The 20,171-nt window shown below is 66.2% G+C and overlaps 1 protein-coding gene across 8 annotated transcripts in view; it reads left to right on the top strand.

The window, feature by feature from the left end:
• The first annotated feature begins 2,120 nt into the window (after positions 1 to 2,120).
• MYRF (myelin regulatory factor) overlaps positions 2,121 to 20,171 on the top strand; it is a 33,250-nt gene continuing 15,199 nt past the window's right edge. For 6 of the 8 annotated variants that reach the window (XM_045855248.1, XM_045855250.1, XM_045855247.1 and 3 more), the window contains exons 1-7: positions 2,121 to 2,291; positions 14,385 to 14,472; positions 14,676 to 14,939; positions 17,180 to 17,241; positions 18,112 to 18,391; positions 19,403 to 19,653; positions 19,761 to 19,884. In XM_045855248.1, coding sequence (XP_045711204.1) covers positions 2,246 to 2,291; positions 14,385 to 14,472; positions 14,676 to 14,939; positions 17,180 to 17,241; positions 18,112 to 18,391; positions 19,403 to 19,653; positions 19,761 to 19,884 — 1,115 coding nt within the window. In that variant the 5' untranslated portion in view covers positions 2,121 to 2,245. Of the gene's footprint in view, positions 2,292 to 14,384; positions 14,473 to 14,675; positions 14,940 to 16,877; positions 17,040 to 17,179; positions 17,242 to 17,389; positions 17,499 to 18,111; positions 18,392 to 19,402; positions 19,654 to 19,760; positions 19,885 to 20,171 lie in introns of those variants that run through there. The other 2 variants (XM_045855252.1, XM_045855251.1) reach the window with 2 other exon arrangements.

The following is a 20,171-nucleotide window of genomic DNA, read 5'->3' as shown; positions in this document are numbered from 1 at the left end:
CGGATCTGCTGCTCTTGGGTCCTCCCACCCCTCTGTTGGTTGCGTGTCAAACCGCAGTGAGGTGGGGTGGGCTTTTCTACCTCTGACTGGCTGGGTCCCGAGAAGCCGTGAGTTGAGCCGCTCCGTAGTGAGCTGACTCACTGGCTCTGGGATTCCAGAATTCCCTGCTTCCGAGATTTCAGAGGTCGAGGATTTCACAGTTTGAAAATGCCATTGTCCTTGCCCTGATGGGGTGGCTCAGTGGACTGGGTGTCATCCCGCAAAGTGAGAGGTCACCAGTTCGATTCCTGGGTGCCTACAAAGAGGCAACCGATGGATATTTCTCTCCCTCTCTTTCATCCTTCCTTCCCTTCTCTCTAAAAATAAATAAAATCTTTTTTTTTAAAGAAAGGAAATGCCATTGTCTATTCATTCAACACATATTTATCGAGCACCTATTACACGCCAGGTAGTGTGCTTGGTGCTGAAGCTACAGCAATGGCCAAGCCAGAAAAATCTTTTACCAAGCCCTGGCTGGCGTAGCTCAGTGGATTGAGGGCGGGCTGCAAACCAAAGTGTCGCAGGTTCGATTCCCAGTCAGGGCACATGCCTGGGTTGCAGGCCATGACCACCAGCAACCGCACGTTGGTGTTTCTCTCTCTCTCTCTCTATCTCCCTCCCTTCCCTCTCTAAAAATGAATAAATAAAATCTTAAAAACAAATCTCTTGCCTTCATAGGGCTTCCTTTCTAGAGTGAGGGGGACAATGACAAGAACTAAAGGAAACTCTTTTAGGGAGAAAAAGACCTAGGTAGGGACACCTGATTTAGGGAGCGTGTCAGAGAGGTGACGTGTGAGCTGAGACTGGACTGCTGAGAAGGAACCAGCCATGTGGGGACAAGCATGAGAGACAGACGGACCAGCATGTGCCCAGCATGTTGGAGTGTTGGTACCCAGTGTGCTTGGTGCCTGTGACTTAGTGAGCAGCGGAGGGAAAAGCAGCTGCAGTCAGTGGGCCAGACAGGGGCAGATCACACAAGGCCTTGGGGAACCAGGACGAGGGGTTTACCTGTGACTCCTTTGCTAAAACCTGTGGTTTCCACTGAGTGCAAAAGTGAAACCACAGGTTTTAGCAAAGTAACGACATGAGGTGATTTACGTGCTTCAAAAAGTGCTTTGGAAGGATTGTAGGGATCAGTGGCGGTGGGAGCCTGTGCCGTTGGGCAGGACAGAGGCGAGGAGGCGCTGCAGGAGTGGAGGCAGAGGGACAAGGGGGTGACTCGGCCGGAGGTAAAACCTCAGGGCTCACCCAACCACCCGGGGAAGCCGTGACCGAGGGGGCAGCTTCCCGGGCCAGCCAGGATCTGGCTGCGAATGCCGGCTTTGACCCAGATGACCCCGAAACCCTTAGACCTGTTGCTGTCGGAGACCATAGCCACACACGACTACTTCAATCCGAACCAATTCAAATTAACATGGAAACGTTGATTCCCTGGTCATTCCAACAGCCCCATTTCAAGGGCTCAGCGGCCACATGTGGACAGCACAGGGAACATTCCCATCACCGTGGGAAATTATACCCCACAGCACTTCCTCACAGAGGACACGCTGTGCCTGAGCCTCAGTTTCCTCGTCTCTGAAACGCACGGAACAGTGTCTCCTTGGTAGGGTGCCCTGAGGACTAAATGAGGTAACCCCGGCAAAGTGCTGCGTGGGCCGGCCCATAACCAATGTTCACTGAATGCTGGTTATGACTGTTACTGCTGAGAGGGCAGTGGGTAAAGAGAAGAAGCGGAGGATGTCTCTGAAGTCGGGCTCTGAAAATAATGTCAGATTCAGAATCCTGCGATCTTCCCCCTGTCCAAGGGGAGGGCGAGTACTGAGCGACGGGGCGTAGGCGCTGACTCCAGCCCCAGCGACCCCGGCCTAACCTGCACGCCCTTCTCTCCCCGCACGGGGCCAGGTGGTCCCGCGAGCCCCCAACCTGGGAAGGACCCCTAGCCCCCGCCCCTCGAGGAGCCGCGCGTCCCGCCCGCGGTGGGGCTGCGGCGCCGGCCGGCCGGCAGGGGGCGCAGAGCGCGGCGGGCGGGGCGCGTGGGGCGGACAGGGGCCGGGCCAGGGCGGCGCTGGGGCGAGCGAGGCAGCCGGCGGGCTGGACGGCAGCGGGAGCCGAGCCGGGACTGTCGCGCGGGCCGCGCCGGCGATGCCGCGCCCCCGGGCCGGGCTGTAGCGGGGCCGGGACGGAGTGCGCGCCGGGCAAGCCGGACATGGAGGTGGTGGACGAGACGGAGGCGCTGCAGCGCTTCTTCGAAGGTGAGTAACCGCGGGCCGGCGGGGGCGGCCAACCTCTCGCGCTGGGGATCCACCTCTGCCCTCGGCGGGCACTGGGACTCCCGACTGTGCTTTCACCACGCTGGGAACGCCCGGGACGCCTCCTCTAGGCTGGGGCTCTCTTCAGGCTGGCACGAGCCAGCCCGCCGTGCTGGTTCCCAGGGCTGGGAGTCTCCCGCGGGTCACTGCCCACCTCCTTTAAAGTTGGGCTCCTGGCTCCGCGTCCGCCAACACACAACTTCTTTGAAGCTGCGTCCCTTTCCATGCGCAGTCCTCCTTCACACCTTCCAGGACCTGCAGCACCCCCCCCCCCAAACTCATTCCCCTAAATTCTGACACCTCCCACGCCCAGCACACTTCCCACTTCCAGAGACTGGGGACCCTCTACTGTGATTCTCTGGAATCCTACTCAGGCCGAGACCCCCAGCACGCTTGCTGGAATCTTCCCAGTCTCTTCGGCTGGCACCCCACCCCCAGTGGTATCCCCAGAGGCAGGGATCACAGCCTAGAGACCCAGGCCCCTGGTGTGCCTTTCTGGTTCGCACCCTCCCCCTGCCCCAGCCTGACATGGGAGCCAGGAACTTCCCACTGGGCTTCCTTGAGACAGGGACCCCGCTCAAGACTGTTACCCCACCTTCTGCAAGGATGCCCCCTCCCCCAAGGCCGCAATTCCCCTTGAAGCAGTCACCCCTCCCCTCGGTGGGCTGGATTCCTCCACCTCCACCCCCTACCCACGAAAGCCCTCCTTGGGCGGGAACCTCCTTGAAGTTGGCATCCCAGCCACCTCCAAACGGAGACCCTCTCAACGCTACGAAGGGCATCCACCAGCCCCCTCGAGGCTCCGCGGGGCTCTGCTGCTCACACCTATCCCTGGAGCTTCGCCTCCCCTGGCTGTGCTCTCCCACCCCCACCCCCACCCCAAGAGTGGCCTCAGTCCCTCACCTTGGCCCTGTAAGGACCCTCCCCAGGTCTGGGATCTATAAACACCTTACCGTATTTTCTTCTACTCCCTCCCCCTTCCTTACACAACGGTTTTGGAGGTCTCCCACATCTGACCCACTCCCCTTTTCCTTTCCAGAGTAGCCGCTGCCCCTCCTCCAGGGCTGTCCTCCTCCTCCTCCCGGGTGCTGGACTCAAGAGGGATGGGACAGTGTGGGAGGGGGAGGCAGAGGTGCAGGCTGATGCGTCCCAGCCTGTGCTGTGGCTCAGACCCTCGGTGGGGGCGCATCTAGCCAGACCCTCTGGCTCCATTTGTGCCCCTCTCCGCCAACTCAGGGAGCCCAGCCTCTGCCCTATCCTCTCCCCAGTCCCTAAGCCCACATCCTCCTCCTCAGTGCATTCAGAACCCAGAATGCAGTGATCCAGAAACTTCCATTAGGGTGAGCCTGCTCCTGGGAGGCAGGGGGGGTGACCCTTGGGGCACTGGGCTAGGACAGTCGGACCATAGGGCCTGGAGTCAGGTCCCAGTTTCCAGCCCAGTGCCCACATCCCGGGTCCCAGGACGGAGAGAAGAAGGCCCCTCTGTGCCTCAGTTTCTCCCGGTGACTTGGGGGTGGGTGCCTCTGTCCGCTCCTGCTTGCTGAGCAGCCCAGGGAAGGGCATCCCCAGGCCTCAGGCCTCCCCGTGCCAGAATTCTGGGCATTCCGACAGGCCTGGACCCCGAGAAACCAGGGCTGAACCAGACTCAGTGGGCATGTCGGGCTATTGGAGCGTCCCGGGCAGCCCCCATCAGTCCCAGGGGTTCTCATTCCCCAGACACTATTCAGCCTTTAGGAGCCTTTGAGGGGCTTTATAGGGGTTGGGGAGCCCTAGGGAGGTGGGAAGAGGAGACTAGTCCTAGCTTTTGGAGGTGCCCTGCTAGTACCCCGATGACCTGTGGGCCAGGCCCCCTCACTTCCTGCACGTAACCCCATGCCTCCTCCCCCGAAACCCTGGGCCCTGGCAGAGGGATGGGCCCGGCTGGCCTGGGCTCCCTGTCTCCTGAGCCAAACTTTCCCTCTTGGCCGAGGGTGGGGGGTGGGGGCTGACGCCACGGCTCAGCCATGCGGCTGGCCTGGCGGGGAGGCTGAGCTGCTCCTCCAGGGAGATAAGAGGAGGCTCAAGAATGTCTGTGGGGAGCAGGGGCGGTGTGGGGCTGCCCACTGATGAGGGCCCAGAGGGGGCCCGGGGCTGGAGAGGTGTTCCCAGAGCCTGGAATGGGGCGAAGGTGGGGTGGGCGCTGGGGGCGGGGGTCTTTGGGGCCACGTGGGAGGGGCAGCCTGGCAGGGAATCGGGTGGGCGGTGGCGTATGAGCCAGTGTGGGCGTTAGGGAGCCGCTGGGAGTGGCGGGGCCTGAGTGTGCTCACGAGGGCACCACGGAAGTGCGCGGGGGTGGGAGGCTGTGCTTTTTTGGTGCAGGTGGATGCGTTGCTGAGTGTGTGAGGACCGTGCGTGTCCTCGCGCCTGAGGCCGAGGACACCCGACTTCTCATCCGCTCCCTGCTCGGCCTTGGCCGCGCCCTCTGGGCAGTGGGCGTAGGAGGCAGGGGCTGCGCTTCCTGCTCTGGGGAGCATCGAGGTCCCTCGTCTGACGTGGCCCACTCTGTAGGCACACCAGATACATGCCCTGGTCCTGCCCTGTGTGGGCGAGCCAAGCTGTGCCCACCCCAGGGTGGCGGGCCGAGGGCTAAGGCGCTTTGGGCCTCAGGTGGGAGGCTGGTACAGCCCGGCCCCCGTGACGGCCCTGCTAATCCCCTGGAGGGAGGCTCCGGTCGGTCGCCCAGCCCAGCGAGCACAGGGTCTGCAGACAGGGGACCCTCGGGCAGGATGCACTGGCTCCCGGCAGGTAACAGGGCTGTGGCGGCAAGTGCGCTCATCGGTTTGACTGGCTGGGGCCTCGAACTCTCGGAGCCTGGTTGGGGACAGGGGCGAAGTGGTGTGGAGCACCCCAGCAGGACCCAGACGGTCTGGCGACGGCTCAGCCACCGAGGGCCGTGTTTGACCCTGTGTGGAGCTCTCGTCCTCCCCCCACCCCCCGCCGCCCCGGGCACCTTCCCTGGGCAGGGGGTGGCACAGAGGGTCCCGACGGTGCCTTCAGCTCCGATGAGCCCTGTCTCAGCGCCGGGAAGGGCCATGGGAGGGGCAGGGTGCTGGGCCCTGAGTCCCGGGCATGTGGGCCTTGGGTGAGCACCCAGCACCCCCAGAAAGCAGGCAGGTGTGGAGGAACCTTATAGACTGAGGGGAACGGGGCCTCCAGCGGGTACTAGAAGGGGTGCTGAGAAGTTGGGGGTCCCCCACGCAGCCTCCAGAGGCCCCCCCGGGCTGCAGGTGGGAGGCCGGTTCTCACTCCTTCCAGACCCGATGGCTGGCTTGGGCTGGCTACTTCTCTTCTCCGGCCTCATGTCCCCTCCTGGGGCAGGCAGGTGGGTTGCACCAGAGATGGGGCTTCCCGTGGGATTCTTTTCAGCCACCAAACAAAGGCAAACTCTATTGTCTTTGGCCTCTTGGGGAGATAAATACACTGGACACAGGGGTCTGGGTGCCCACCCTGTTCCCCAGAGCACCAGGCTCCTGTTGGAAAGCCACCCTTCCTCACCCACCTCTGGAATGGGGGTACCTTGCCCTCCTTTTCCCAAGGACCAAGACCGGGGCTCCCTGTGCTGAGAAGGGAGTTCGCTGGTGTTAGCCAGAGCTGACACCTAGCCGCCTGCTCTCTCCCCTGCCACCAGGGCCTCGGGGGAGGGAGGGTGGCCTTCCTGTGGGGACCAGTGTCTCTGCCTCCCAAGGGCAGGCGGAGGCCTCCAGGGAGTCCCCTGACGCCTGGAGGAGGGCCCCGTGTGGACGGGAGGCTGAGGCCGAGCTCGGGTGTGTGTCGGCCGGCCCTGCACCCCATGCCGACCTGTCTGTCTGACCCAGGGTCTCCCCAGAGTCCCTGGGAGGACTCCTGTCCCAGCCCCACCTCCCCAGGACCTGGAGTCTAGCTGGGAGAAGAATGGGGGGGGTGGCTGACTCATCCTCTTGTCCCCAACACTGTGCGGGACACGGGGCGGGGGGGCGGGAGGGGCAGGAAATGTTCTCTGGGTCAATGGAGGCTATGGAAATAGGGGGGGTCGGGGACACCCCAGGAAGCTGGCTCCCCGGGGGTGCTGGGCTCAGTCCAGGTGGGGAGAGGAGCAGGCTGTTCCCCACCTGCTGGTTTCTGGGCCTCTCCTGAGTCTGGGGGCCTGGGCAGGGGGCCCCTTTGGGTCTTAGGCAGGGCTGAGCAGGGTCTTTGGGAGGAAGACAGGGCACTCTGGGCCGAATGGCCTCGTCCTGGGGACTGGCCCCCACTCCCAGGGGCTTACAGGACTTGGGGGGCCCTGGCAGCAGAGGCTGCTGGGTAACAGCCCAACAGGGCCCCTGATTGGCTGCTGCCCTTGGACTTTGCCCTCCTGATAAGAACGGGGAGCAGAAATCATTAACTGAATCATTAACGGGGTGGCCCCGCCCCACCCGGGCCGCCTGCCCTTCCTTCCACCTTCTTCCTCCTCACTACTCCCTCCCCTGGGCCTCAGTTTCCCTCCCAGCCTATGTGTGTGTGTGTGTGTGTGTGTGTGGCCTCCTACCTCACCCCAAAGTCTCCAGCCCCTGCTGCTGGTGGGTGTGGGTAGCCCCGAGGTGCGGGGCAGGGGCAGGACACCCTCCCTGGGGTGCCATGGGGTCCGCTCCCAGCTCTGCTGCTCACCCACAGTCCCTCCCCGGGTCCATTGCCACACCTCTTTGTGCCTCCACGGTCTCCTCTGTGAAATGGGAATACAGGTGTGGTCACAGTGCCTACCTCTCAGGGTGTCGGGGGGGGTAGGTAAACGAGGGCCTGGGGGGCGCCCAGTGCAGTGCCTGGCACAGTAACACGGCACACAGCCAGGTGGGACTGCAGGTGTGAGCCCACAGGGCAGGCTCACGGCAGGTGCATGTCCTCGCTTGGAGGACTTATTGGTGCACAGGGTAGACTGGTGTCCCCAGGCTTGGGCTGGGGCCTTCGGCTGGCGCTGTGTGCCTTGTGAAAACCCATCACCCTCTCTGGGCTACTTACTCTAACAGTGAGTGGAAACTCAGCCTCGCGGAGCCCCTGGCAGGTCTGGCCCTGCTGGGTCCAGATGCCGGCTCCTGGTGCCTCCAGCTGAGCCCACCGGACCCTGCCTCTGGGAGATCTGGTTCGTGGTGGTGGGCAGGCAGGCTGGCGGAGGGGGCTCCTCCGTCAGCTGTCCTCGGTCTACTCCTGCTGCGCTCGGCCCGAGGCTTCTCTCAGGAACCCGGGGGCTCAGCAGAGGGGCAGGTGGTGTCTCCCCCGTTTCCAAGGTGGGGTGCTGAGGCAGGAGAGGAGGGCGGCGTGTCAGGCTCACTCGGGGCGGCCACGGCAGAGCTGGGCCAGGGTCCTGGGCCTCCTGGCTGTCAGCTGCTCCCAGCGGGGTGCCAGCCCGCAGGGAGGCAGGGAGGGGGCCTCTCCGTCCCGGATGCTGAGGGTCCTGTCACCACCGGTGCCTGTGCTCGGTGACTTCCATCCAGCCCTCGATCCCGGGGCCTCAGGACCTCCACTCAGGTGGTCAAGGTTGTGTGACAGAAGCAGTGAGACCCCGAGGGTGCCAAGGCCTGGGGTGGGAAGGGAAGGGAAGGAAAGGGAAAGCCCCGGGTCGGGGTGGTTAGGTCTGGAGCCCTCACTGGCCTGGACTGTGGACCAGGGGTGCCAGGGTGTCCCGTCCTCCCGGTGCCTGCAGGCTGCCCCCAGTGGGGAGTCCTCCCTCCATCCGACCGGGGCCCCTCCAGCCGCCATCGTGCAGAACCACAGGTTTCATCTTAGTGCCCCCCCAGGGGCCTCCTTTGCTCCCCTCTTCCTTTCTCAGTCCCCTGCGCTCCCTTCTCCCTTCAAGGTTCTCCCTCCTGGGGCCTGGGGTGGGGGGAGGGGATCCCCACCCCCTGCCCTTCCAGCTCGGAGGGGGCTACCTTTGTCAGGGCACTTGGGGGTCTCGACACTGAGTTTGCTCAGTCAGTGAGAGTGGGCTCCAGCTAGAGCTGGTGGGGAGTTGCATTCGCCTGGGTGGGCCTTTGGGCCAGTGAGCATCTGTGTGCACGAGTGTCCGCGTCTGTGACGTGGGCTGGGGTGTGAACACGCAGAAGCACGCCCGTGCCCCAGGGCCTTTGCACTGGCTCCCCACGCCCTGGAGTGCTCCTCCCCGACGGCCGCGGGGCTCGCCTCCTGTGTGCATCTTTGCTCCTCGAGGCCCGCCCTGCCCACGCTGCTTGGAGCCGCAGTTCCTCCCCGCTCTCCTGGCGCCCCCACCCCCTCTCCCTGCTTCGTGTTCTCCGTAGCATTCGCCATCTCCTAAGATGCTCCGGATCTGTCTCGTCGTCTGACTCTGCCCCGGGATGTCAGCTCCGCGTGGGCCGGAGGCCTGGTCTTGTTTCTGGCCGTGTCACCGGAGCCTAGCGTTGCCCCCGACACACGGTAGATGCTCAGTAAACAGTGGGACGGATGAGCACATGTGGGGCACGCCGGTATGTGTGCGTGCGTGTGCCAGCGTGGCAGGGGTGTGCCACTGTGTGTGTGTGTGTGTGTGTGTGTGTGCGCGCACGTGTTCACAGTCATGTGTGTGCGGGTGGATACGTGCCCGGAGTACCCCCTGTGGGTACACATGCGTGTGGGCCGTGCTGGTGTGCAGGTGCAGATGGGCACGGTCACCCTGGAGGAGACTGCCCCTGCCCCGTGCTGCAGAGTCTGTATTCCGCCTGCGTGAGGGGGCCCTTCCCCCGGCCTTCCACCTACCCTGGTCCCCGTGGAGTCAGGGCTGGGGGTCCCCCGGCCAGAGCAGATGCCCCTGGGGGGCTAGTGTGGGTCCCTGAGAACAGGTCGCAGCTGCTGGGCTCAGTTCTGTCGGGCCTGGCGTGGGGGCACCTGTGCACTCAGCCTTGTGTGGACCAGACGGCAGGGTGGCAGCAGCCGCGTGGGGACGGGAGGAGGACAGAGCTATGACCCCAAGGCAGCCAAAGGTTCCAGGCTCCCTCCTCCAGCCAGGAGGCGGGTCTGTGCAGGCAGAACACAGGCGTCTTCTGCTTTTTTGGCAAAACGTTGAAAGGGAAGAAAGATACCTGTGGCTCAGGTTTAAGCACCCGACGGCCAAGACTTGAGAGCCACGTCCCCGTCACGCAGGTCTCGGCTAATGAGGTTTGTGGCGGAGGTGCAAGGGGTGGCTACACAGTCAGGGGCCTGCCACGAAGGCCTTGTAAGTGAGAAGACAGGTCTCGAGTGGAAGCCCGCAGCAGGGACAGCTAGCAGTTACCGTTTAACCACAGGTTCTGTTACCAGAGGTAGGAAGTCCAGGCCAAAGGAGGTGAGGGACCGCTGTGCCTCGTCCCGGTGTGAACTCGTCTGGGGCACGTTGACAGGTTCAGCTGACCCTGGGAGCCGCAGCACTGGGGGCCCTCCGTGACCGGGTGATGGAGCAGGGGCTGCTGGGGTGGGCAGGCGGGCGGGCACGGAAGGCTGAACCCCCGGGGGCATGGCTGGAGCCCAGGCCTGGAGGCTGGAAGGACAGCGCGGTCAAGCCTCAGAGGGGCTCGGGAGAAGGTGCCAGGCCCCTGCGGGGGCTCTCTGGAGCCAACACACAGCGAGGTGCACAGGGGTGGGGGCAGCGGGGCAGCTGGGCAGGCAGGGAGATGGGGACCCAGGAGAGATGGGACCAGAGCAGTTCCCGCAGATTGGGGAACGGGCCCCTGGGGGTGAGGCGCCCTCCTGCCGTCTCACTGAAGCGCTGGCATCCCTGCTCCACTGGTGGGCGAGGAAGCCAGGCCCGGGGAGGGCAGCTCACCTGCTGAGGGTCACACGGCAATGAAGTGGGGGGTGGGGTGGGGATGCTACTACATGAGCAGCCAAGCCTCTCTGACCCCAGGGGTCCGTCAGGGCATCGTGGGGGTGCCAAGGTGGGCCGTCCCCTGACCGCTACCACCCTGGCCCCCTGCCATTGCTCAGAGTCAGGATGCTTGTCAGATTGCAACACCTGGGGTGGACACTCAGCGCAGCAGGGGGACAGGCGTGAGCCTCGGGCCCGGCCAGCCCCAGGTTCGGATCAGCCAGGCCCGGTCAGCACTCTCAGGCCCTGGCCTGCCCTGCCCTGCCCACGGCCACGTGGCTGACGGGATTTCCGCCATGTTTGGCGCATGAATTGACAAGTGCCCCATTGACGGGCAGGGGGGAGGGTGTGGGCAGGGCACAAGCCACCCACTGTGCCGGGCCCCCACCCTCCCCCGTCCCCCAGGACAATGGCTGAGACTCAGCCAGTGGCCACAGCTGGTGGGGAGGGAGTAGGCATGAGCACGAGGAGGGGGAAAGGGAGGGTCCAGGGTGGATGACCACCTGGGTCCCCACCCGCCCTCGTCCTGCACCTGGCTCACGTCCCCTCGGTTCCCTTCTGCCCAGCTGAGTGGCCTTGAAGGACGGAAGAGAGAGGAGGGGAGGGGTCTTCCTTCCTGCAGCCCGGACCCCAGCCCGCCTGGGAAGGGGCAGTGTCTGGATCCTATTAGAAGCAGGTAATAAAGGACCTGATTAATGAGAAGCAGCTGGGGTGCACAGCTCAGCATGGCAGGGACGGTCCCTGGAGGGGCCCCGGGGCCTATGGGTGGCCCCGGACCACAGCGAGGCCTGGTTTGGGTGCCCCCCGGCCACTTCCCTCGCTCATTCCAGGAGCGTTGACTGCGTGCCTTCCGCGGGCTCAGGTGCTGAGATCCCAGGGAGACAGAGCAGGGTGGAGCTCCGCCCAGCTCCCACCTCTGCCAGCCGTGGGCAGGCGTCGACCCCTCTGAGCCCGCTTCCTCACGTGTGTGAAATGGAGAACAAGAAAACCACTCACCCCACAGGGTTGTTCTGGGAGTCACGGATGAGCCCCATACAGGGCGTGCTGTGGCGTCAGGCCCAGGACGACCACGCAGGGAGTGGGAGCGGTGGGCCGTGCACAGGGCATGGGCTTTGTCCGGCAGGGCCCTGAGAAGGCCCTGAGGTTCCCGGCAGGGCGGGGCAGGGCGGGGATGTTTGTCCCGGGACGGCGGAATTAGGCCGGGGCTGGACCGTGGAGGGTTACGGGAAGGAGGCCTGGGGGGCAGGAGAAGAGGCTGAGGGGCGGGCAGGAGGCTGCTGACCTCGCCAAGGCCCGGGACCACCGAGGGCTCCGGTCCTCCCGAGCCGCGGGAAGGTGTTAGAGGGTTTGAGGAGGGGGAGGGCAGCGATGCTGGTCTGTGACCTGGCGGTACCACCTTCTGGTGCGGGACCTCGGGCAGCCCCCCGCTGCCTCCCAGGGAGGTCTGGGAGGTCAGCCGGAGACGCATTTCCTGCTGACAGGTATCTGCTGTTGTTGGCGCAAGGATGTTCCAGGGCTCTCTCTCTCTCGGGAGCCGTGGGGGCCCTGCCTTCCTCCTGGGTTCCTGGGGGCCCGGCCCCAGCCTCAGGAATCCCTGGGCTCCCACCAGCCCCGACCCCCACCCCGTCCTCCTGGAATGATCTGTTAGAGACCCGCAGTGCGGTTCACGGGGCAGGCCGGGGTGTCTGCCTGGTGGCGGGGCCCCTCAGGCTGGCCTCCAGGGCTCCCGGGGAAGGACACGGTGTGGGGTCAGCGTCCTTCAGGAGGCCCGCCAGCCCCCAAACCTCCAGCTCCTCACCCACCCACCCCTTGGCCCACCCCCATCCTGCCCCAGTGGCTCCCTCCTCCCTCCTCAGTCACCCGGCCCCTGGCACGGGAGGGTCTGTCCTCCCCCCACCCACATCTGGTTCTTGTTAGGGTCTCCCAGGATGCCTCCGCTGGAGGCCCCCCTATCCTGGGGGAGGTGGGCAGGAGGATTAGGGGTGATTAGGAACACTCCTGGCCGGGGGAGGAGGAGGAGGGAAAGAGGGCCCTGGCCCTGTTATAAATAGCAACACCATGACTCCGTCACCCCATCCTTCACGGTGGATTCCAAGTTCAGTCTCTGAAACCTGCAGCTTCAGCAGCCAGGGCTGGGCAGCTCCTCCAGCACCCCTCCCTCTGCATCTCCTGCGTGCATCCTTCCTCAGGGGCACCCCCCCCACCCCGCCCCTGGGCCGGCCCTGGATGGCCCGGAGGTCTCTGTAACCACATCTTCCCCCTTGTAATCAGGCCCCTGCTCCTGGGTTGCCTCGGGCAAGAGACTTGACCTCTTTGGGCAAAGGGAATGATGCTCATAATAACACCAAGTGTCCAGGGGCGATTGGGAGGTAAACCCATAAAAAGCACTTAAAATAGCGTGGGCCTGGCAGGCAGGCCGTCAGGATGAGATGCTGCTGTCACCATCCTATAGGCGCCATTATTGTCACCCCGTACGTGAGGAGCCTGTGGAATGCCTTGCATCTAATACGGTCCTGTGATTATTTATGTCCTCGGCTCCCAAAGTGCCTGGCACATAGTAGGTGCTCAGTAAACGGGAACTGTGGTCAGCAGGGGTGGGGGCCGGGACGTAGACAGGAGTCTTAGAGCCTCGGCATGCAGACTGGCCGTTCCCGGCTCGAGAAGCTCCCCTGGTCCGGGCCACACGGAGCCCCAGACGGCCATTGGCCGTGCTCGGTGGGTGTCTCTCGCTCCCGGCTGGGTGAGCGGGGGGGTGGGGGGCCGGGGGGCCGCAGGAGGGCCTGTCCCAGGCAGCGCGTGACTCCTAGGAGGGCTTAGCTCTCATTAATCACCTAAGCGGGGCTCAGCATTCCTGAGATGCCGGCCGGGGCCGGGGAGGGGCCTGGGCGGGGGGCTCCCGGGGACCCCAGGGCTCCGAGGACGGGGCAGTGAGGTCAGCCGCCCCGTCGGCCGAGCGCCCCCTCTGTGCCAGGCACCCTACACACACCTTCACGTGCTTCGCACTTGAAACGAGTCTGCACATTGTGAGTTGTTTATATCCCCATTTCACTCACGGGGAGACTGAGGCTCAGAGAGGGCGGTGACCTGCCCAGCGCCACACGGCGGGGAGTGGGTGGGCCAGGGTTTGTTCCTGCACCTGCCTGAGCTGTTCCCCGAGCTCACCAGGGCGGGGACGGACCCCAGACTCGGGCCCCCGGGGCCTGGGGAGGGTGCCGTCTGCCTCAGTGGGGCTGGCTGGTCCAGGTCAGCAGCGTGGGTGGGGCCGCCCTCCACTATCGGGGCTGACGCATCTCCCACGTCAGCCCCCTTATCACCCCGCCCTCCAGCTCCCCCCGCAAGGTGACCCTGGGAGGGGAAAGGCCAGCGCCTCCCCCTCTCCTCCCTGCTGATGCCCAAGAGCGCTGGGCCGCCTTTTTTGGGAGTCCCTCCCTTCCATGGGGCTGGGGCCAATGAGGAGGGCCCAGGAGAGGGCGGGCGGAGGAGCAGGGCCCGGCCCGCCATGCCTGCTCTGGAGCCAGGGCAAGCCCTTGCTTACCTCTCGGGACCTCTCACCTCTGCAGGCGGCCAGCCCTGCTACGACCACGTGCAGTGAGAGCGGACAGGCTGGGCACGCCCGGGCCTGGTCCCCACGCCCTCTCCGTCTGGGGCCTGGGGTGCAGGAGGCTCCCCCAGCCCACGGCCTGCCCACCCAGGATGTGTCGTCCAGCCCACCCAGGCCTTGTGCCCCTGGGTGCCCACCAGCTGGGCCGTCTGGAACTGACTACTGAACAGGGTGGGACAGAGTCGTCGAGGGTGGCGGGCACCCACTGGGCATTCGACCCAGTAAAGCACCTCACAGGGCCCCACAAGACAGGGCGGCGCTTCCCCACTTTACAGATAGGGGGAAGGGGCCTGCTCATGCGAGGAAGCTAGAATGGGGTACGGAGGGCAAGAAGGGGCCTGTGTCTGCCCCAGATCCGAGCTCTGGTCCCCTCCCCTCCTTGGGGACTGCAGGTGGCCTTATGGGCCGAGGGTGGGGAGTCCATGCCTGCTTGTGGGGGAGTGTCAGGTCAGGTGGTGGACGGTGGACGGAGAGGCAGATGGGGAGGAGCCCAGGGCACTGTGTTGGGCGGCCCTGCCTGGGGACAGGTGGAGGGGTGGCCCGGAGGCCGTGGTGCCTCCAGGAGCGGCAACCCTCCCCTGCCTGGGCTCACACACCTGTCCCTCTCCTGCAGGCCACGACATCAATGGCGCCCTGGAGCCCTCCAACATCGACACCAGCATCCTGGAGGAGTACATCAGCAAGGAGGATGCCTCCGACCTGTGAGTGGCCCCAGCATGGCCTCGGCCCCACCCCCAGGCCCAGCCTCCACCTGTCACCGGGAGGTGTGAGGGCCCCACCTCTGAAAGCAGCTATCGGTCCTTTCCCAGCAACGGCCCCCCATGCCTTGCCGCCTGCCCTTTGGGTGGGGGCCCCGGGAGCAGCTGGGGGCCTGGCTGGCGCTGAGCTTCTCCCTTCTCCACAGCTGCTTCCCTGACATCTCTGCTCCAGCCGGCGCCGCCGCCTACGCCCACGGGCAGCCAGCAATCCCCGGCTCCAGCGGGGTCCACCACCTGAGCCCCCCTGGCGGCGGACCCTCCCCGGGGCGCCATGGCCCCCACCCGCCCCCGAGCTACAGCGCCCCGCTCAACTGCAACAACAACAATGGCATGGGTGCCGCTCCCAAGCCCTTCCTGGGGGGCTCTGGGCCCCCCATCAAGGCAGAGCCCAAGGCTCCCTATGCCCCAGGGTGAGTGAGGGCAGGGGCCATGGGGGGCAGGTTAGACGCAGGGCCCAGCAGCAGGCACGGAGTGGGGCCAGTGACCCTGGGCTTGGGAGGAGCTGGCCAAGGCCAGGCGGTGGTGACCAGGCTGCCCGGTGAGGTGGGGAGGGCCTTGTGGCCGCGCTCTGAGGCAGGGCCAGCGAGGAGGGCTGACTGTGGTGCTGGGAATCTCTGAGAGCCGTGTGGGGAGTGGACCGGATGGGGGGGGCCCTGGAAGCCACAACTGTTACCACGCACGGGACCACCAACACATGTGTGCGGGTCAGCGGGCACACAGACCCCCTTCGTCGCGCCAGCTCCGTCCACGCAGTGGAGCATGCAGCCAGTCTTTGCTGCGTCACAGGGAGCGGCCGACGGTGCAGGCAGGGCACCCGATGTTGTAGCCCCACGCCCCAGCCGGCCTCCCAGGCCCTCCCCCGCATTCGAGGAGCCCAGGCCAACGGCCTGCCTCCGGGCTCAGCCTGCGTCGGGCCGTGACCAAGGGTTCTGGGTGGTGGCCGGCCCAGTGAGCCAGACCCCAGGGCAGTGCACAGACGCGCACTGGTGGGGAGAGCCAGGGACACCGGGCCCCGCACAGGGGCTCGCAGGGATGCCCTGGGTCCCCGGCGGGGACAGGAGCGCTGTCTGTGGGTGGAAGGACAGACCGGGGCTGGGAGCAGGACACTGTGCACACAGCCTGGCTTCATCCACGGCCCCGCCGCAGCCAGGCCCCCGGCATCGTGACCACTACCTCGGCCAGGGCCTCGGCGTCTTCCCTGTGAAGGGAGCCCCAAATGCTTCCCCTGCAGGTGTTGTGGAAATAAAGGGCGGGGGTGCTGGGGGCGCTGGGGGCTGGGGGGCGTAGCTGTCTCCTGGCTCACGGGGCTTGGGCAGTGGAGGCGAGCGGGGCTGTCGGGGGGTAGGCAAGGCAGACACTGCTCGAGGGCTCAAGGCCGGGAGGCCATCCCAAAGCCACAGCCCCCGGAGGGAAGGCAGGAGGGAAGAGAACTGACTGCGGCAAGCGCCCGCTGGGCGCCCGCTGCTGCGCCCCACGCCTCGGAGTGAGCTTGTCAGCCGTCCCCAGAGGGAGGCTCTGCCGGTCCTCCCGGGGGTGTTCTGATGGCCCACAGGTCACCTTGCAGAGAGGGGAAGGGCTCGCTCGTCCACACCACACAGGGACTCTGTGGCCCGGGCCTCGCCCCGCCCCGCCTCAGCCAGGCCCTGTTCCGTGTGGCAAACGGGACAGACGCGGCGGGGCCGCTGCCGTGGGACCTGCGGCTTGGCTGGGGAGGGAGTTTCCAGTCAGTAGCTTGCCTCGGGCCTGGCTGACGAGTGCCCCGAGGGGCATCAGGAGGAGGGAACAGGGGCCCGTGGACTTGGGGCAGCGGATGGCAGGGCTGATCCGAGGGTGTGAAAGGCACACTAGGGCAGCCCAAGGCCACTGTCGGGAGGTGCGGGGAGCAGACAGGGGATGACGGACGTGGAGCTGGGGAGACCGGGTCGGCGGCCGGGTTCAGTCCCGGTCACTCGACTCTCTCTGTCGCCCCCCCCACCGCCTGTGGGGCTGGGTGCGGGCTCACCCCGGGGAGCACACCGGGGCTCTGGGACCCCAGGCCGTGTCCGCGGTGGTTGGCACAGCGGCGGGCTGTCTCCCCGGATGTGGGGGTCCCCGTGCGGCCGCACCGTCCCCTTGCTGGACCCCGTGCTGGGTGCCTGCCGGGCGTGCTGACCTCTCGGGTTCAATCTGTTCTTTTGCTGGAACCACTGATAAAAACAAAACCTGCGAGAAGAAAATAAACCCAGGCCCAGCCGAGCTGGCTCCCGGCCCAGTCCACACCTGCCCCTGGTGGGGCAGGCCCCCGAGGGCCCGCCCAGCCTCCTGGACCTCACGTTTCCAGGAAGTGGGGGCTTCAGTGGGCGCAGGGAGCGGGGAGCAGGCCTCGGCCCTCGGACCGGGCAGAGAGCCTGTGCACGTCTGCGCCGTCATCACTGAGGGCACTGGTCACTGGCCCCCAAGTGCCCAGTGGGTCTGCGGGGATGCTGGGCTGGAGCCCAAGGCTCCCCTCAAAAACTGCTAGGCACCCCAAGGTGACTGGGTGCAGAGGAAGGCCCCAAGGGTGGAAGTGAGGAGACTCCCAGCCTCTGGGGGCTCTGGGCCCTGCCCGGCCCAGCCCAGGCTGCCCCACTGGAGGCCGGGTCTCAGCAGCCCCTCCCCCTCTCCCCTGCAGCACACTGCCTGACTCCCCCCCAGACTCGGGCTCCGAGGCCTATTCCCCGCAGCAGGTGAACGGTGAGTCCGGCGGGCACCGCCCTCCCCCTCCGGGGTTTGGGCAAGTGGTTGGGGCGGCCTTATCAGGGAGGGAGGGAGCAAGGGAGGGAGGGGGCCGGTGGCTGCCCAGCAGGCCTCGATTATCGCTGGTCAAATACTCCCTGGCGCTGGCTATTGTTCAGGCGGGTGGGGAGCCCGGCCCTGCCTCCGAGCTGGTGTCCCCGCCGGCGATGCCACCCGCCTGCCCGCCCGCGCCATCATGGAGGCGCCCTTCAGCGGTAAGTAGACGGCTGGGGAGGCCGTGGCCGCAGCCCGGGCACGGGCCTCCCCAGCCGCCAGGCCCCCCGCACCTTTCGGGGTGCTCAGGGGAGCTGCGGCCGCCAGGTGGCCAGGAGCAGAAGGATCACGGGGCAGCAGTCTCCCCACAGCACAGAGAGGGGTCAAGAGTTCTGTTTATCTTACCAAAAACATCTCTGGAATGCCTCCTGGGGAACAAAGGGAGCTGGGCCTCCCCCTTCAGGCTGGGGGGCTGGCCCCTGGGGGCCTCGGCGAGGGGCTGCCGGAGGGAGGATGCTGCCGCAGGACCTCGCTGGGGGGTCTCCGTAGGCTCCTTCCCGAGGCCCAGGGAAGGATCAGCCCCGAGAGGTGCTCAGAGAACCTGGGGCTGAGCGACCTCCCCCAGGGAGCACCTTCCCAGCCCGGCCCAGGGGCAGGAGCTGGCGGAAATGGGGGGAAAGGCTGTCCCACTCTCCTCCCGCATGGAGTTGATGGGGGGACAGCCCCCACGCTTGGCCCCGGAGGGGTGGGACCCAGGAGACCCTGCAGAGGCAGGCCAGGGGAGAGCTGGTGCCCGGGGCAGGTCTCTGACGCCCACCCCTTTCTCTCCCGCAGACCCCCACCTCCTGCGCACCCTAACCCCTGAGACCCTGTGCCATGCGGGGGGGCCCTCCCGCCTGGAGCACCTGCCCCCACCGCCAGCCCACCTGCCAGGCCCCCCGCCGCCCCCGCCGCCCCCGCCTCACTACCCCGTCCTGCAGCGGGACCTGTACATGAAGGCGGAGCCCCCGATGCCCCCCTACGCGGCCATGGGGCAGGGGCTGGTGCCCGCTGAGCTGCACCATGCCCAGCAGTCCCAGATGCTGCACCAGCTGCTGCAGCAGCATGGAGCCGAGTAAGACCGGGCCGCCAACTGGGGTGGGAAGGCCAGGTGGGCTGGGCGGTCAGGGAGCAGCAGGCAGGCAGGACAGAGTGCAGGTGGGGGCAGGCATGAACCCAGGAAGGGCGGAAGGCTCTGACGGCAGGACACAGGGTCAGCGTACGTGTTTGCACGTGCCCAGCAAGGCGGCGGGGATTTCCAGCCATCGGCCGAGTGCTCCTGCCTGCCCGTTTGGCGGCATGGCCGTTCCCGTGGCCCGCGTGGGTCAACTGGGGCTCCCTCCAAGAGAGGAAATGCGTGCCCAGCTCGTGGAACTAGGAGGGACGGAGTCAAGAGCTGAACCCGGGCTGTGCTGTCGTCAAACACGAGTGGCTTCCCAGCCGTCTCGTGGAGTCCCCGGGTTTCCGAGGAGGTCCCGGGTGTAGACCTGGATTCCCGGGTCTGACTGCAGCCCGCAGAACTGTCCTTTCGTGTCTCCCGCGCGGAGATTTCACGAAAGGTTTGGTTCAGGGAAAGATCCCACGGCCTAAACTGCTGGTCAACCGGAAGGAGAAGGGGTGCTCTGCAGCCCCCCAAACCTTCAGCCCCTTTTCCTAAGAAACTCCCCTCCCGCCCCCTGTGGCCCAGGGCCTCCTCCGTGGCTGGTTTCTGGCCGTGGAGGCGGCTCTCCCCAGAGCCTCCGCTGGGAGCGGGAGGCTGAGAGTGACCTCCCGGGGGCGGGGCAGGCTCGCTCCCTGCGCCAGCGGCTGTGGGCACCCTGCCTGCCGGGCCCACTGTTGGCCGCGATGGGGACACACAGACGAGTCAGGTGTGGTGCCTGCCCTCCCAGATTCCACAGTTTGGGGGGTCACTGAGCGACAGAAACAGTGACGGGGGAGCTCTCAGGATGCGAAGCCCGGGGGGCTTCCTGTAGGAGGTGTCCTCCGGGCTGGACACATCCTGCAGAAACAGGGAAGGGGTTCCTGCTCAGGGGAGGGCGGCTCAGGGGAGGCCAGCCCCCCACGGTCCACCCCTCTGCCCACCCAGGCTCCCCACGCACCCCTCGAAGAAGAGGAAGCACTCGGAATCACCCCCCAACACCCTCAACGCCCAGATGCTGAACGGGATGATCAAACAGGAGCCCGGGACTGGGACAGCCCTGCCGCCACACCCCCCTCGAGCCCCGTCCCCGCCCTGGCCTCCCCAGGGCCCGCTCTCGCCCGGCCCCGGCTCCTTGCCCCTCAGCATCGCCCGGGTGCAGACGCCGCCCTGGCACCCACCGGGTGCGCCGTCGCCAGGTACGTGGCTGGCCTGCTGGACCCCGCGGTGGGGGGGGGGGGGCGGGCACCATTCTCTGTGTTGGGGGGTGGGGCCCAGGGTCCACGTGGGCGTTCCCTCCCTCCAGGTCTCCTGCAGGACAGTGACAGCCTCAGTGGCTCCTACCTGGACCCCAACTACCAGTCCATCAAGTGGCAGCCACATCAGCAGAACAAGTGGGCAACACTGTACGACGCGAACTACAAGGAGCTGTGAGTGGCCGGTGCCGCTCCCCGCCCTCCTGGCCCGCCCCCGCCCCCCCGCCCGGGGCCCCCCAGCCCTGGCGTCAAGGTCCTACAGCGGGGGCCTGGGAGCACCCTGGGTGCCAGACGGCCTGTTGGACAGAGGAGCAGACCGGCTCAGGGCAGAGCTTGGACTGGGGCTCAGGGTGTCTGACTCCCGGGCCCGCCCGCAGCCTCCTGAAGAAGGTGGTGTGTGCCAGGGAGGGGCCCGCCGCGGGGGCTAGGTCAGGGAGAAGTGTGTGGGTAGGTGTTTTCTG

Source organism: Phyllostomus hastatus, unplaced genomic scaffold (genome assembly GCF_019186645.2).
Source record: "Phyllostomus hastatus isolate PE091 unplaced genomic scaffold, TTU_PhHast_1.1 phas_scaffold_11, whole genome shotgun sequence".
Classification (NCBI taxonomy): Eukaryota; Metazoa; Chordata; class Mammalia; order Chiroptera; family Phyllostomidae; genus Phyllostomus; species Phyllostomus hastatus.
The sequence above is the reverse complement of the archived record's forward strand: the minus strand, read 5'-3'. Positions and strand labels throughout refer to the sequence as shown.